Genomic DNA, 13,500 nt, shown 5'->3' with positions numbered 1-13,500 from the left:
CTGGTCTTTCAGCGTTTGTCAAAGCAGAAATTCCTGAAAGAAGATTACCAATTACACTGCCAACACCAATTTTCAACAGTGAAGGCTGCCTAGTTTTCATGAAATTTGATTTTGGAGAACTATTTGATCCCTCACCCATTCTGAAAAAGACAACTTTAGATCCATCAGTGGCAACGATTAAAATGAAGAAGAAAAGCTTAAACCAATAGTGAGAATCTTGGTAGGCCAAGCTGAAGTTCAGAATGCAAGAAGCATTGAAGAGAAACAGGCATGAAATGGTGCTTTGCAAATAGCTGAAGGTTTTCAGGTAAACTTTAAATTTTACAAACACTTTTGTAAGGTCTCGAAACTTTTAACCTTTCTGTATTGCAATAGGTAAAAGACTGTGTGAAATTGCTTGACAAATAAATTAAGAAACGAGATAAAATCAAATCAGAAAGTAAAAAACAATTGGGCTGAACGCATCGAAGAAAAGGAAAAGAGAAAGGAATAACAACAGAAAAAGAGAAAAGCCAACATTATGAAAAAGAAAACTGAAAAGAAAGAACATAAAGTGATTAAACCAAATCAAAACAAGCAAAATTTATCGTATGAAATACTGATACTGACTCATGGATGAGTTAAACTCGTGTTCTTTCATGTGCAAGACATGTGATAGTTTTTTATGAAAATACACTGGCATGCCTTCCATGATCGTGGAAAATTTGAAGAAAAAAAATCATAGATTCATTTTAAAAGGTTTAGTGTCTTCACTAATAACAGACTCATTAAAAGAAGTCCTTCATGGTACAAAATAATTAAAATTGATTTGTAATTGTTAGTAGCTTTGTTGACGGCAAATGCAAAGCTTCCTTATATTTCACTGTAGTATATGATGTATTAGGTAAACAATAGCTGCTTGAAAATGTATATGATGTTTTGTACGATAATTCAGTGAACCAAACAATAGAAGGGATGCCTCCAGTCTTGAAAATGAAGTATTGTAGAAAAGACCACGCTTCGGCATCGGTTAAGACATCCCAAAGGTTTCTTTCTGTACAAACTTCACACATTCCCATTTTGCAGCAATCTCCACTAAGCTAGTCTCCCACTTTGCGAAACGTTGCTGTATTGGCCTTAAATATGGATTGAGACAAAAGCTTCAGGCCACTTGACTGCTGGCACGACCTCTAAGACCACACCATCACTCCAGTTAAACACGGCTTCAAAAACCATTATCAATCAATGTTCTTTACATTTCACGTCTTCAATGAACGTGCAAGGGATTGAACCTGGAATCTCCTGCTCCGTAGGCAGGCGCCTTATCCATTGGGCCACACATCCACTGGCGAATGATGAGTGACTAGTTAAGAAACTTAACCAAGTGTTTAACAAATGGATAAGAAATTTATTTCCCCAATTCGTTTAAGCAAATTACTTGTGTTCTGAATGTTACTTTACCCAAAGTAACTGGCAACTGGAAAAGACCACGATTCTTTTTACTTAACATACACTTATGAACACCGTCACCGTGATGGTAGGATTCAGCGACCTGGCAAGGCTAAGAAATGTTTTGTACATCCCAAGTGAACCAAATTCCTTCCTCGAAATAGAAGGGATGCCTTCTTTAAGTGAAGTATTGTAGAAAAGACCACGCTTCGTCGGTTAAGACATCCCAAAGGTTTCTTTCTGTACAAACTTCACACATTCCGTGAGTGACTGGTTAAGAAACTTAACGAATGGCCAAAACAGGAGTTTATTATTTGAACAGAGTTAATTATTTATTGAGTTTTCAACAAATAATAAAAATTAGAATAAATCTGTATTTTTCTTTGTTCTTTGTCGATAATTTTTTCCTATGTTGTTTTATAATTATACGATTGTAGATGTTGGCAGTATGTAGAGCAGAGGTTTCTTAATAATATTTGTAAATCAAAATAATCTTAGCTATTGAATTATAAACACATTAGTTGTTCTGTGAAACTGCTTTTGGGGGCTAAATTGTACAAACGACATGTGTTGTATTGGACATGAATTGGGCGTGCAAGGGAGGAGTCAAGTCAAAGCGCGGAGGTTTTAAATATTTAACGGCACATTTATGATATAGCTAATGCTTATTTATATTTTTAATCTTACATAAAAACATTTTATTTTGGAAAAAAATGTAATACTTTTCTGTATTATTCAACTGTTTCAACAATTTCAAAGTTTCGTCAACTGACGCAGCCATGATATTACAAATAATGAATCAGGGAAATCGATCGATAAATTGAAATAACTAAATTATCGATACTGTGGTGGCTGCGCCTCCTCTTATGTCTTCTCTATCAGTAAAATGAAAATATTTCAGGCATAATAAAAGTCATTTATTTCAGGTAATCTCTTTGAAGATTGTATTTCAGTTGTTCGCTAAGTTAACAGCAAAAACTAGAAATAAAAGCAAAATTTTTACACAACTCATTCTACCCAGTGGATCCTATCTTTCGGAAAAGATAAGATAGAATGGCAAAAGTTAAGATACTTCCGGCATCTTTTCGATAACTTGTATCGGGCGTCAATTTGAGCCAAAAAAAAGTATCTTTATCTTATGCTAAGCCAATTTTAGCCTAAAGTTACCGAAAAGATACAAGATACTTTCGGCGCCATCTAGCGGCGACAAGTTCATTTATTTGGAATAAAATTTTCGGGTCTCATTGTTTTAGTCATCCCTTGTCTCGTGGATGTGGATCAAAAATAAATGAATTATGAAGCTACAAATTTGATGCAACCCAGAATTTCAATTAATCTTCGATTCAGAATTTTTTTATTTAGTTTTGCGTTATTACTAAGTATCTTGTATCTTATTTTATCTTATCTTTAGCCTAAAATGAGAATTTTTAAAAAATTTTTAAAATATCTTATCTTAACTGGTTTTTTCGGTAGTATCTTGTATCGAAGCATTTTTTTCGGTATTTACAAAATATCTTAACTTAACTTTGTATTTAAAATTTTTTTTTACAGTAACTGTATCTACAGCGTAAAAAAAAAAAGATAGGAAGCACTGATTCTACCTCTTTTGACCCCGTCCAAAGTGGGACAGCGGTCCGCCCAAAGTCACGCCGATTCGGTCTAAGTTCACCGTTAGGTAAAAATCGTTATAAATTTAAAAAAAAATTACATATCATCTTCGAAAAAAATTCAGGAGATGTCGGAAGCGTTCTAGATTTATTTTCAAACAAATTTTCGAAATTTTGCGTAAGTGGGATGGTAGATAATGGAATAAAATCGTAACTGTCCAAGATGGGTCCGGTCTCCCCTACTTCTTCCATTATGAACGGACATTGGACCCTAACGTTAAAAGAACAAGTAGCGTAGGAGGTATATAGCTTTTTAAGCAATCTTTCATTCAGTATTTCTTTTGCTGTTATTTAGTCTTCATTTAACTCATATTATTTTTTACAGTTATGATTTTTCCAACGTCTTCGCTACGAAGCTCTGAAAGTGATCACACTTCTTTTGAATGATGCTTCCATCCGCACCAAGCAAGATAGATGAAGATGGGCGTAAATGGAACTCGGGCAAATGAAACAAAAATTCTGCCTCTGGAAGTACGACATGGATTTCGTACAAAAATTTGGGCTAACAGTAATTTAGGCTGTTTATTTTTTAGAAAAAATTTGATGTCTTAGACTAAAAGTTTTTGAGTTATCCTGGAGCTTTTTCCCCATTACACAGGAAACCAGGATTTGTCGTGTAAACGACTTTTTTTTTTTTGCCCTGATTTTATCATATTTAATAGCAGCGCCTATCACTGTGTGAAATGGGCCAGGAGCCACGTTCGAGCAAAAAAAAATGAAAAACCATTTCTTAGCCGCCTGTTACACACGGGCCTCTTCTTGTACTGGATGAGATTTGAGCTGACAAATTAACCATGAGTGCAGATGAAATCATTGATTTTACCAATTTGATTCTCGATGCCCATTCCATAATATTAAAGCAATAATGCCTAATGAGAAAAATTATATACGGTTATATAGTATTAAACTGTGACGATCACTTTAACGAAAACAATTTATTTGTAGAATAACTTGTAACACATAATGACAGAATCAGCGCCAAAGGGTGCATTTTCTAAGTTGGTTCATTGGAGTACCAGGCACACAGTTAAATTCGCGAACGAAATCTTCTGAATTGGAGAGAGTCCCTATAACTCTGTAACGGTTGGGACTATGCGGGTCATTCATTATTTGATTCAGAAGCTTTTCTGGAGTTTCGATGCCGCAATAAGTATTAGCGAAGGATAGGAAAAATATCTGTTCGGAAGTAAACCTTTCCAAACCTGGCAGAACAGACTCGATTCCATTGGCTGCGACGTAGTTACGATAGGCTACGAATGCCTCGCGTATTCCACCGTAATCAGCAATATTTTCCCCTAGCGTGGTAAGGCCGTTCAACTGAAAATAAAAAAATGTTTCTATTAAAAGAACGTGGATATTTTTGTAGAAAGGTCTAGATTTCGAAACGTATCAAATTTCTTACTTGAGTTCCATTTAAAACAAGGTAATTATTGTATTTGTCTTCGAAACATTTTGCTCTCGATTGATATTGCGCCAATGTGTTCTCCGTCCACCAGTTAGCAGTATTGCCGTACTTATCGTTTTGGCGGCCTATACATCTCACGCAGACATATAGAAAACAGATTAGTTAAAGAATTTCTCGGATGCATTCTGGCGTCAATGTCACAAAAATGGGTTGAAGGCCAATCTCGAAGGTTTGGCAACTGATTTAATTTTCCTACACACCTGCCAAGAACCATTTGGAACCTAAGCCACAGCTTGTGTGAACCTTAATCCAAGTTACGAATCTTAATCCAAAATGTCTGGTGAATCTAGTCTAAAATTTAGAATCCCGTATACTTTGCCAGAGAGTTGCCAAACCCTTGCCAAGCTCATTTTCCTACCATACCTTTGTCGTCGAAACCGTGTGTTATTTCATGACCAATGACGACTCCAATACCACCGTAATTCATCGAACTAGATTTTGAATGTCCGATAAAGTTAGAGGCTTTTTTATGAAATCATATGGCAGAAATATCTTATTTAACCAAAAATCGCATACTCACGAAGATCTCCCGTTCAACCCAAAGTATGGTGGTTGTAAGATTCCTGCTGGGAAACCTAGTTAGAAAAATTTAACTTTACCTTAGGTACAATAGATGCAGAAGGGAAAAACAAAAGATAATATACTAATAGAATTGTATTTTGGGGCGTAAAAAGCGTTGACTATTGAAGGAAAAGTAATCCATCTGAAATATAACGGAATAAAAAAAATTTCAGCTTATTCCCTGCAACTGCTGCGGAACAATGTAAACAGAGTTTCAAGTGGTAAAATGTTGTTCGATTATCGTTTAGCCTACCGAGTTCGGTTTGTTTTACGTCGCAGGCTCATAAGCCCATTTTTCGTCAGCCAGGCATTAACACTTTGAATGTTTTCGAAATGTTCCTCCTTAGAGACGGGTGGCTAGCAACAAGACAATTATTAGCCCCTTTTTATTTAAAGTGTAAATTGGCCGTTCTTATTTTTTATTTTCATTTAGAATTCTAAGGTTCATTAAATAAATACCCGGTCGGAATAAAATGACTCCACATCTTCTTTCTTTTTAATCCAGTTTGGAAAAGCCACTAGTTCAACCATAGCATCTACTTTTTCTCTGGCGATAGCTTTTGTTGTAGCATCCATCCATTCGGCTTCGTCAATCAATGTCACAAATGCGGCCTTGAGGTATTTGATCATTGATTCAACCTGAAACGTTTTTATTTGTTTATTATTAACTCGATTAGTTTAGTAGCTTATTTACAACTGATACTAAAATATGTTAAGTAAATATGGGAAAAAATGTGTAATAGATTGGTAGGTCTACCTGCGTCTTGATACTTCCTTGAAAATGTTTTTCTACATATTTTGCGCCCACTGCATAGCCGAACATACTGTTGACTTCGTTAGCGCAGCTATTTGATCTATTGTTTTCAAATCAGTTTTCTCCGTCGTGTAATCTCTAATGTTTAGAAATATTTAGATAACAAAATTACTTATTTACCGAGTTTCTGACTGAGGATTGCCGTAGAGGGCTTTAGAAAAATTGATAGACAAGATATTCATTTGGTTGGCAGTTCCAGGTGCTAATATTCTAACCAATCGCCACATGACGTAGTTTACTGGAGGTTGAAGTGGTAAAACAATGCATTGTCAAACTTGCCTATTATTATCGTTTCTAGCCATAGGCTATATAAGCTAGTTTATACCTATAATGCGCGGGGACGTGTTTTCCAAAAGCGCCAGAAGATTTCTCACGTACTCTACCTCTACGACGATAATGCGTTCATCGGTGGGAATGGCAACGCCAGCCACTGAATAAATTGTGTTGAGATACTGGAACCAGTCCACCTAGATAAAATAGATTTGCGATGCAATGCTAAAGTCCTATAACCACACGAGGTTCCATCGCTAGGCTATACTTGAGCTTGGGGTGATTTATGAGAAAATCCATCAGTCCATTTTTGCATTTCCATTAAGAGCATGGGATTGTACATGCGAGTGCTATCTCGCCTTGCTTCTGCAGGTGTGGTGATCTGAGAAACAGCCCCAGCCACGAAAAAATTGGGTAAGACAATTGAAAAACAAGAATATTTTTACAAAAATAATATTTAAATAAAGAGATATTTAAAAAAAATAATATTTAAATAAAGATGTTTTACTTTGGCTAGTTCAAATTCAAATTGCAATAGATCGCGGGCATCCAAGTCAATTTGTCCATCCGTTGCGTCACCTCCGAGTGAATTGCGAATGGCCTTTGCCGATTCCGAAACATAAACAAAATAAGCCTCCATGATTTTGGGGTAATCTTCAGAATTCAGCAAAATCTCGTGTGGCAAGGTAAGCGACCCCTGATCAATCTTTTAACGCAAATATGCTTTTAGTCATTAGCTGCCGCTCATTAAACTTATTTGCAAAACCACTTTTTAAGCTATAGACCGATATACGTACGTAAATTGAATTCTTTTTCGTATCGTAGTTGTCGAGATCGTTGTACACGGAAATCAGGTAAGATATACGGTAACGTTTGCGAATTGAAGCTGTCACAACTTTCCAATCAAAACGGATCCCTTCGTGAATACCTGCCGCCGACGTAATTGGCCAACCACCATAGTTCTCCAAAGCGTCAGTCAGCGGCTTTAACCCTAGCTTCTGAATAGCACCTTTATATATGGGAAAATCCCAAATTAAATCATGCATTTCAAAAATGGAAAAGAAATTTTACGCGTATTCATGCAGGCCTTGTACATATCTCTTGCACTGTTCAAAGGTTTTGGGTCTCTGGCGTCATGGTCTTGCTCTAAAATGTCTTCGAGTAATTCGAAATATTCGATGAACCATGAAAATTATTACATCGCTCGATTTTACAAATGTCTTACTTTTCAAATCATTCGCTAGTCGTTCCCGTAAAACATCGATTTGGGTCCACCGAGATTTTGTCGCAGGGATAGGATTTTTCCTTATCCACCCACCGCATGCATACTGGAAAAAATCTTGACACGGGTCAACACTCAGGTCCATTGCTTCAATTAATGACGAGGCTGCTCCATAGACCCCTACATTCAATAAAGAACCCTATTCAATATGTTCAATCCCACTTCAAACATGTTTTCACAACTCTGAATTTTTTTTTCTTCATTATTGGAGTTTACTTAAAGCTCTATTTAAATTATTGGTTTTCCGTTTGCTTTTCTCTTACATAATGTAAATTGATTTATTCTACGTATATAGCTCCAAAAATAATTTTAAAAAATGTTCGTGTGAAAAATACCTTGTAGGAAGAAGCCAGTTTTTACCTTCGACTTTCGTGAATTGATGATCGGCGATAGGGTTACATTTCACTGCCATTACCAAACTGAAGAAGATCCAGCAGGCAAATTGTGAAAACCAGAATCTTTTTGTTCTTGATTACCATGTGTGATACAAAGAATATTTAAGAGCTTCTATATTTGTTCGCCTTGTTTTCATTACCTGGTACTCATGTTACAGAATGTTGCTGTGACAAAAATTCTAAAGTCCCCGGTACAGCGTGCCGTTCGGAAGTGATGTCCGATGGAGTGAGTGCGACCAACGGTGTACAACTGATCTGTTTAAGGAAAGTCTTTCGAATTTAAAGCTTCGTTGAAAAATTCATAAATCTAGGCGGTTGGTAACTTTTACTTTTCCCATATCCGATTATTTGAAAACTATATACCAAACATCTAATCTGCGCTCACTCTTTTCGAACGAAAACATTACTGGGAAGGATGTGCGTGTTGTGTATGGTTGTTCGCCGTAACTTACAATGTATACATTCGTAAAATATTCAAGGACATTGCATTTTTCGGCCTGATACCATAGGATGCGTCTTTATTGTATTTCATGCTGTATCTCTACAAAACAAGTAAAACCCAATTGAAAATCATAGTGAAACCAATTTATTCATTATTACTCCATTGTTGTGTCTAGCTCAATATTAAATAACCACGGGAGCTAGGAGAATGTAACAGATGCATCCGTCATAGCAGCAATTGTCGCAGTCAAAAGAAACTCATGGAGTTCAACTTTGAATAGACTAAGCTCTAGTTTTAATAAAATGTACAAAGGTTTAGCCAATAATTTTGCAATTTTTTTTCCAATTAACCTTTAATTTAAAATGTGAAAAAACCCAGAGGCAGTTCATGCAACAAGAAGCTGGGGAATAACAAACTTGTAAAAAAAATTTGAAACGGAGCGCTTTAGTTTTGTGAAGTTGTTCTTTCTAACAGGCTACTTTTAAGTGGACTGCTTTTTGTCTGCGAAGGCAGGGGTTAATGCGAGAATTGTTTAATGATATAGTAAGCCTACCACTAGTTTTACGTAGACTTGTTACGGGTAGCCGGAGAAATAGGACCTCAAAATAGGACCTGGAGAAATAGGACCCGGAGAAATAGAACCCAATCTTCAAACATTTTTTGAAGGGTCCTATTTCTCCATCATAAGGATCCTATACTTCCTTGGTATTGGTCCTGTTTCTCCAGCTTAAAAACGCCAAATATCGAACGAGCATTATTTGTCCGATATTTAGGAAGAAAACCGAACGGCTTATACAGGTTTCTGCACTTCAAACACCGTTATCAATATGACGTGTTTTTACTCCATCATAACTTTTGTTTTTGAATTAGTATTCGTAATGTTTTTGCATGATTATATGCTTTATCTATTGCTTTTTAGAGCTCATTTAATAAAAAAGTAATTTTGTTCACACAGTATCTGGAATTTTGCATTTGACATTTTCTTACTGGTGTTTTCAGGCCTACCATCCCTTACTAATGTCCTTATTCACTTTTTTTTCCTTTTTTCTTCATGCCTCAATGAGGATTCTTGGGAGGGCGTATAAGTACCTTTTAATACACAGACAAATAAGAAAATTATTATATAAAAATAATTTAAGAAACGTTAATTTAATAATGAAACACTGTTTGCCCTTGCGCAAAATATTGTTTTTGCCTTTTGTGGACAAAGGAAAGAACTAGGCCTACATGGTAAGCACGAAAATTGAATGAGTTCCGTGGGGTTTTTGGTGGGTGCTAGGAACGAGATTTGTTATCATGAAATCTAGTTCAGTATTACTAACATTTGATGAATTATGTATATAGGAATAATATTACAATCTTACACAAACTATCGTCTGAAGCAAGGACAAAAGAAAAAGACTACTATAATTCAATTTTGATTCAAATACCATTTATTTCTTTATCGCATTTTTAATTCCTTAGCATGCATTTCACACTTAGGAATTAGTTCCCTAAAATTTTCAATTTAAGTATTAAGTAATTAAAAATGGATTACGCAAACATTCGTAAGAGTTTTATCAATTTTACAAATAGTTTATTTCTCTCATTGAGCATAAGCATAAATACAGAATTATCGGGTGTCTTTCACTTACCACTTGCGGCTTGAACGGTGGTGGAATCTGCGTGTAGGAGACAGGGTAAAATCAAAACATTCAAATACAACTTGCACGCCTACGTACCTTCCCTTGAACAAGATCTGTCCAAGAAATCGGTAGGAAAAATGGATGTAGAATGATTTCTTGATAATCTTCAGGGCCGCCTCCTAATCTCTTATGTGGATCCTTAGCTAAAAGCCCACCAAGAAGATCTTTCGCTTCCTGAAATAGTGTTCGAGGGAATCTAACTTCTTCCAAAAGAATACGGTCTTAGAGAATGTCGCGATCCCGGTCGTAAAAAGGAAAGTGACCGCAAATGAGCTCATAAATGATAACACCCAAGCCCCACCAACGTACTGCACCCCCGTAGTCGTCGTCTTCCAAGCGCTTTCAGGGGCAAGGTACTCGGGGGTTCAGCAAATGTTTTGGCAGTACGTCCGTACGTGGTATCCTCTTTACAAAGTCCAAAGTCAGCAATCTTTATGTGCCCATCTTTGCGAGTAACAAATTTTCCAGCTGGTAACAAAAAATCGTTTCGTACGTGAAACTCCAAGAAACAAAACAATTTATCTATCAGGTTGTTTCCTTAAGGTCCCTACAGATAATCCCTTGATCGTGTAAATAACCTAGCGCTGAAACAATTTCCGCTCCGTAAAACCGCGTTTTGTCTTCAGAAAAATTTCGTTCACGTGAAAGGTGAAAAAACATTTCACCACCGTTAACATATTCCATTACGAAACACTACCGTTCAGCTGTTTGAAAGGAATATTTTAATGCCTGTTTCGAAGTTTTAAAAATATGAATGAGAAAGGGTGCGATATTATTGAATGAAAACTGTTTTACAATAAAAGAAAAAGGATGGTTGGTGGTGGCACGTGGTTTTCCGTAAGAATGTGGGCAACTTCGTCTTTCCAATAATGACTTCCTTTTTAAAGATTTTGATGGCGAACAAGTAGCCAGTGCCTTTTTCTCGGCCAAGAATCATCTTTCCAAACATACCTTTGCCCAACATTTTGATGAACTCAAAGTTTTCTTAAGTCTGTTTGAAACAAATATTGGGGTAAAAAAGGAACAACATTGAAATAAAAAATAGTTAAAAATGGTTAAACCGTCTTCACTATTAATAAACCACATATTTGTATCTCTTCGACTACGTACCACTTCCTTCTTCCCTGAATGATGAGGTCTATTTTGTAGACGTTCCGGCTACAAGAAATTTCATTTGCAATTCATCATTCTCTGCATCCATTGGCAAAGAAACCATTTTGTTAGATAGGGATAATAGTGTTGATGAGCCCTTTAGTTCGTTTTCTTCGGAAACGACGAGCATATCCACATCATTGCTATCAGGTCTGTATGAAGCCGTTCGCGAGAGTGAGCGAACAAAGTTACGCTCACAATTTTTGTTAATTCGTGCACAAGAAAACCACTATTCATGAATATTTTTAAAATTAGGTTTTGGCCCTTCACATACCTTTATCTTTCAGAGTCAATATGAAAAGTCCTTTCAGTTACAGTCATCCATTGAAGACCTCGAATCAGAAAGGTGAATTGTTTTGGACGATCCTTTGGTATTATCCAAAAACAAAGTAAAGATATCCAATAAAGTATTGTTAGTAAAATGTTTTACCACTTTCATAATTTGGTATCCTTTCACAGTAAAATTGTTGAGTGGTTTAGCAAGTCTTATGTTTAGCTTTGGTTTATGCTTGAATCCTAGTAGTAATCCATCATCCAGTAGAACAAAATATCTTTGACACCAATTTTATGTTCTCCTAGAAAACAAAATAAACATTAAAAGTGAATAAGCCTGCATGATATATTCCACATCAACAATTTGAGTGAATGCTGTGCGTAAGTTTCTGTAGCAGAGTTTTCTCAACTTACCTCTTTAAAGCAGCCAGCCTTCGTTTATCGTAGGAGTTGTTTACTAGTGCCACAGACTCAGCCATTATTTCAATACCAAAAACAGAAGTAAAAAGCCTATGCAAGATTAACTGTAATAGGATCACAGCAACTGGACAAGTGAAAACAGCAATGTGGACATACCAAAAGCGGAAACCATTATAGGGATTAATGAAGCGAAACTTGAACGCCATTTTTAGTGATGCTAGCAGACAATAGCAGCACAGCAAAGCTATTATTGGGATTCGCGTGTTCCACCGATAGATGGAAACCATGAACAATAAAAAAAGACCAAAAAAAAAACAATATTCCAACCAGACTTGCCGCGATCGCGATCAAAAATTGATCGCCGATCCGATCTTCGATCAAAAAATGATCGCCGATCCGATCTTCGATCAAAAAATGATCGCCCATCCGATCTTTTGAGAAAGATCGGAGATCGGATCGGCGATCCCAAAAAATTGATCGTGATCCGATCATTTTTAGCGATCAAACTTTTCGCCATCTAGCTGTAAATTTTGCAGTCGCATGGCTCTTTTCACTACTGTTTTTGCGAATGCCAATTGAAGGAAACTGTTTAGGGTTCACCCTCAATGGCCGTCAGTGACTGCCGCTGTGACAGCCAATGCAACATTCGTTAGACGGTGTGAATTTTAAGCGTTAGTTGTCGCACAAAAATGATCGGTAAAAATGATCGGCAAAAATTGATTTTTGCCGATCCGATCTTTTGCAGTTTGATCGGATCGCCCGATCCGATCAAACTCAAAAGATCGGATCGGAGATCAAGATCGGAAAATTGATCGGCGCGGCAAGTCTGATTCCAACTCAAAGTGTTTCTACAGTTGAAGATCTCAATAGCAATAAGGTTGGTGTTGAACTGGAAGAATGTCTAGCAGCTAAGACCTCACACTCAACAGGTATGTGTTAATCTTTACATTAAAGGAAGACTGGCCAGCTTATTCCATCTATTTTCAGGGGAAAAGCTGGATTTGTCTGATAGGACAATGAAAACCAAAGTTAAACGGAGTTAGATAAATTGAAGAAGAAGAAATTAAAAAAGAAAAATAACAAGAAGTTGTCCTGAATTGCAAAATTTGCACAAGCCACTGAAGCAGCATCTGTGTCATCAACCTCTGATCTCACAGAGGTTGTCAAAACAGATATTCCTGAACCAAGAGTAACGAGTACACTGCCAACACCAATTTTCAGCAGTGAAGGCTGCCTGGGTTTCAGCAAATTTGATTTAGGAGAACTATCTAATCCCTCACCCATTCTGAACAACACCACTTTAGATACAAAAGTGGTAACAATTAAAATATAAAAAAAACGCAAAGCAAAAGTGAAAATCTTGGAAGGCCAAGCTGAAGTTGAGAATGCAAGAAGCATTGAAGACAAACAGGCATGAAAAGGTGCTCTGCAAAGAGCTGAAGATTTTCAGGTAAACTTTCAATTTGACAAACATATTTGTATGATCTTCAAAAATTTTAACCTTTCTGTATTGCAATAGGTAAAAAACAATGTGGAATTGCTTGCTAAATCAATTAAGAAACAAGATAAAATCAAATCAGAAAGTAAAAAGAAGTGGGCTGAACGCATCGAAGAACAGGAAAAGAGAAAAGAATAACAACAGAAAA

At 36.4% G+C, this 13,500-nt stretch overlaps 1 protein-coding gene, 1 long non-coding RNA gene, 1 other non-coding gene and 1 pseudogene across 3 annotated transcripts; 1 reads left to right on the top strand and 3 right to left on the bottom strand.

The window, feature by feature from the left end:
* Nucleotides 1-204: 204 nt before the first annotated feature.
* LOC132087773 (uncharacterized) lies at nt 205-13,500 on the top strand. The gene is made up of 2 exons (XR_009420559.1): nt 205-307; nt 13,374-13,500. It is a non-coding gene; the product is annotated as an uncharacterized LOC132087773 (long non-coding RNA).
* Trnar-acg (transfer RNA arginine (anticodon ACG)) lies at nt 1,251-1,323 on the bottom strand. Its single transcript has one exon. It is a non-coding gene; the product is annotated as a tRNA-Arg (tRNA).
* Nucleotides 4,039-7,950, bottom strand: LOC130687823 (neprilysin-4-like). Its single transcript, XM_057510980.2, has 16 exons — nt 7,848-7,950; nt 7,431-7,607; nt 7,277-7,360; nt 7,003-7,214; nt 6,714-6,911; nt 6,474-6,587; nt 6,261-6,402; nt 6,056-6,173; nt 5,879-5,975; nt 5,581-5,760; nt 5,375-5,478; nt 5,205-5,263; nt 5,081-5,135; nt 4,924-4,991; nt 4,498-4,625; nt 4,039-4,412 (listed from the first exon to the last, which is right to left on the bottom strand). The coding sequence occupies exons 1-16, from the start codon at nt 7,897-7,899 to the stop codon at nt 4,068-4,070; spliced, it is 2,133 nt and encodes a 710-aa protein (XP_057366963.2). The 5' UTR covers nt 7,900-7,950; the 3' UTR covers nt 4,039-4,067.
* Nucleotides 9,842-11,913, bottom strand: LOC130687812 (RAC serine/threonine-protein kinase-like; annotated as a pseudogene).

The sequence above is a fragment of the Daphnia carinata genome, chromosome 2, assembly GCF_022539665.2.
Source record: "Daphnia carinata strain CSIRO-1 chromosome 2, CSIRO_AGI_Dcar_HiC_V3, whole genome shotgun sequence".
Classification (NCBI taxonomy): Eukaryota; Metazoa; Arthropoda; class Branchiopoda; order Diplostraca; family Daphniidae; genus Daphnia; species Daphnia carinata.
The sequence above is the reverse complement of the archived record's forward strand: the minus strand, read 5'-3'. Positions and strand labels throughout refer to the sequence as shown.

Bases quoted from the DNA above. Each gene is read 5' to 3' on its own strand.
- LOC130687823 (XM_057510980.2), bottom strand. From the start codon at position 7,899: ATGGCAGTGAAATGTAACCCTATCGCCGATCATCAATTCACGAAAGTC. The intron at 7,361-7,430 runs GTAAGACATTTG...AATTACTCGAAG, and splicing joins ACTAGCGAATGATTTGAAAA to ACATTTTAGAGCAAGACCAT. The intron at 6,912-7,002 runs GTACGTATATCG...TTGCGTTAAAAG, and splicing joins CGAAAAAGAATTCAATTTAC to ATTGATCAGGGGTCGCTTAC.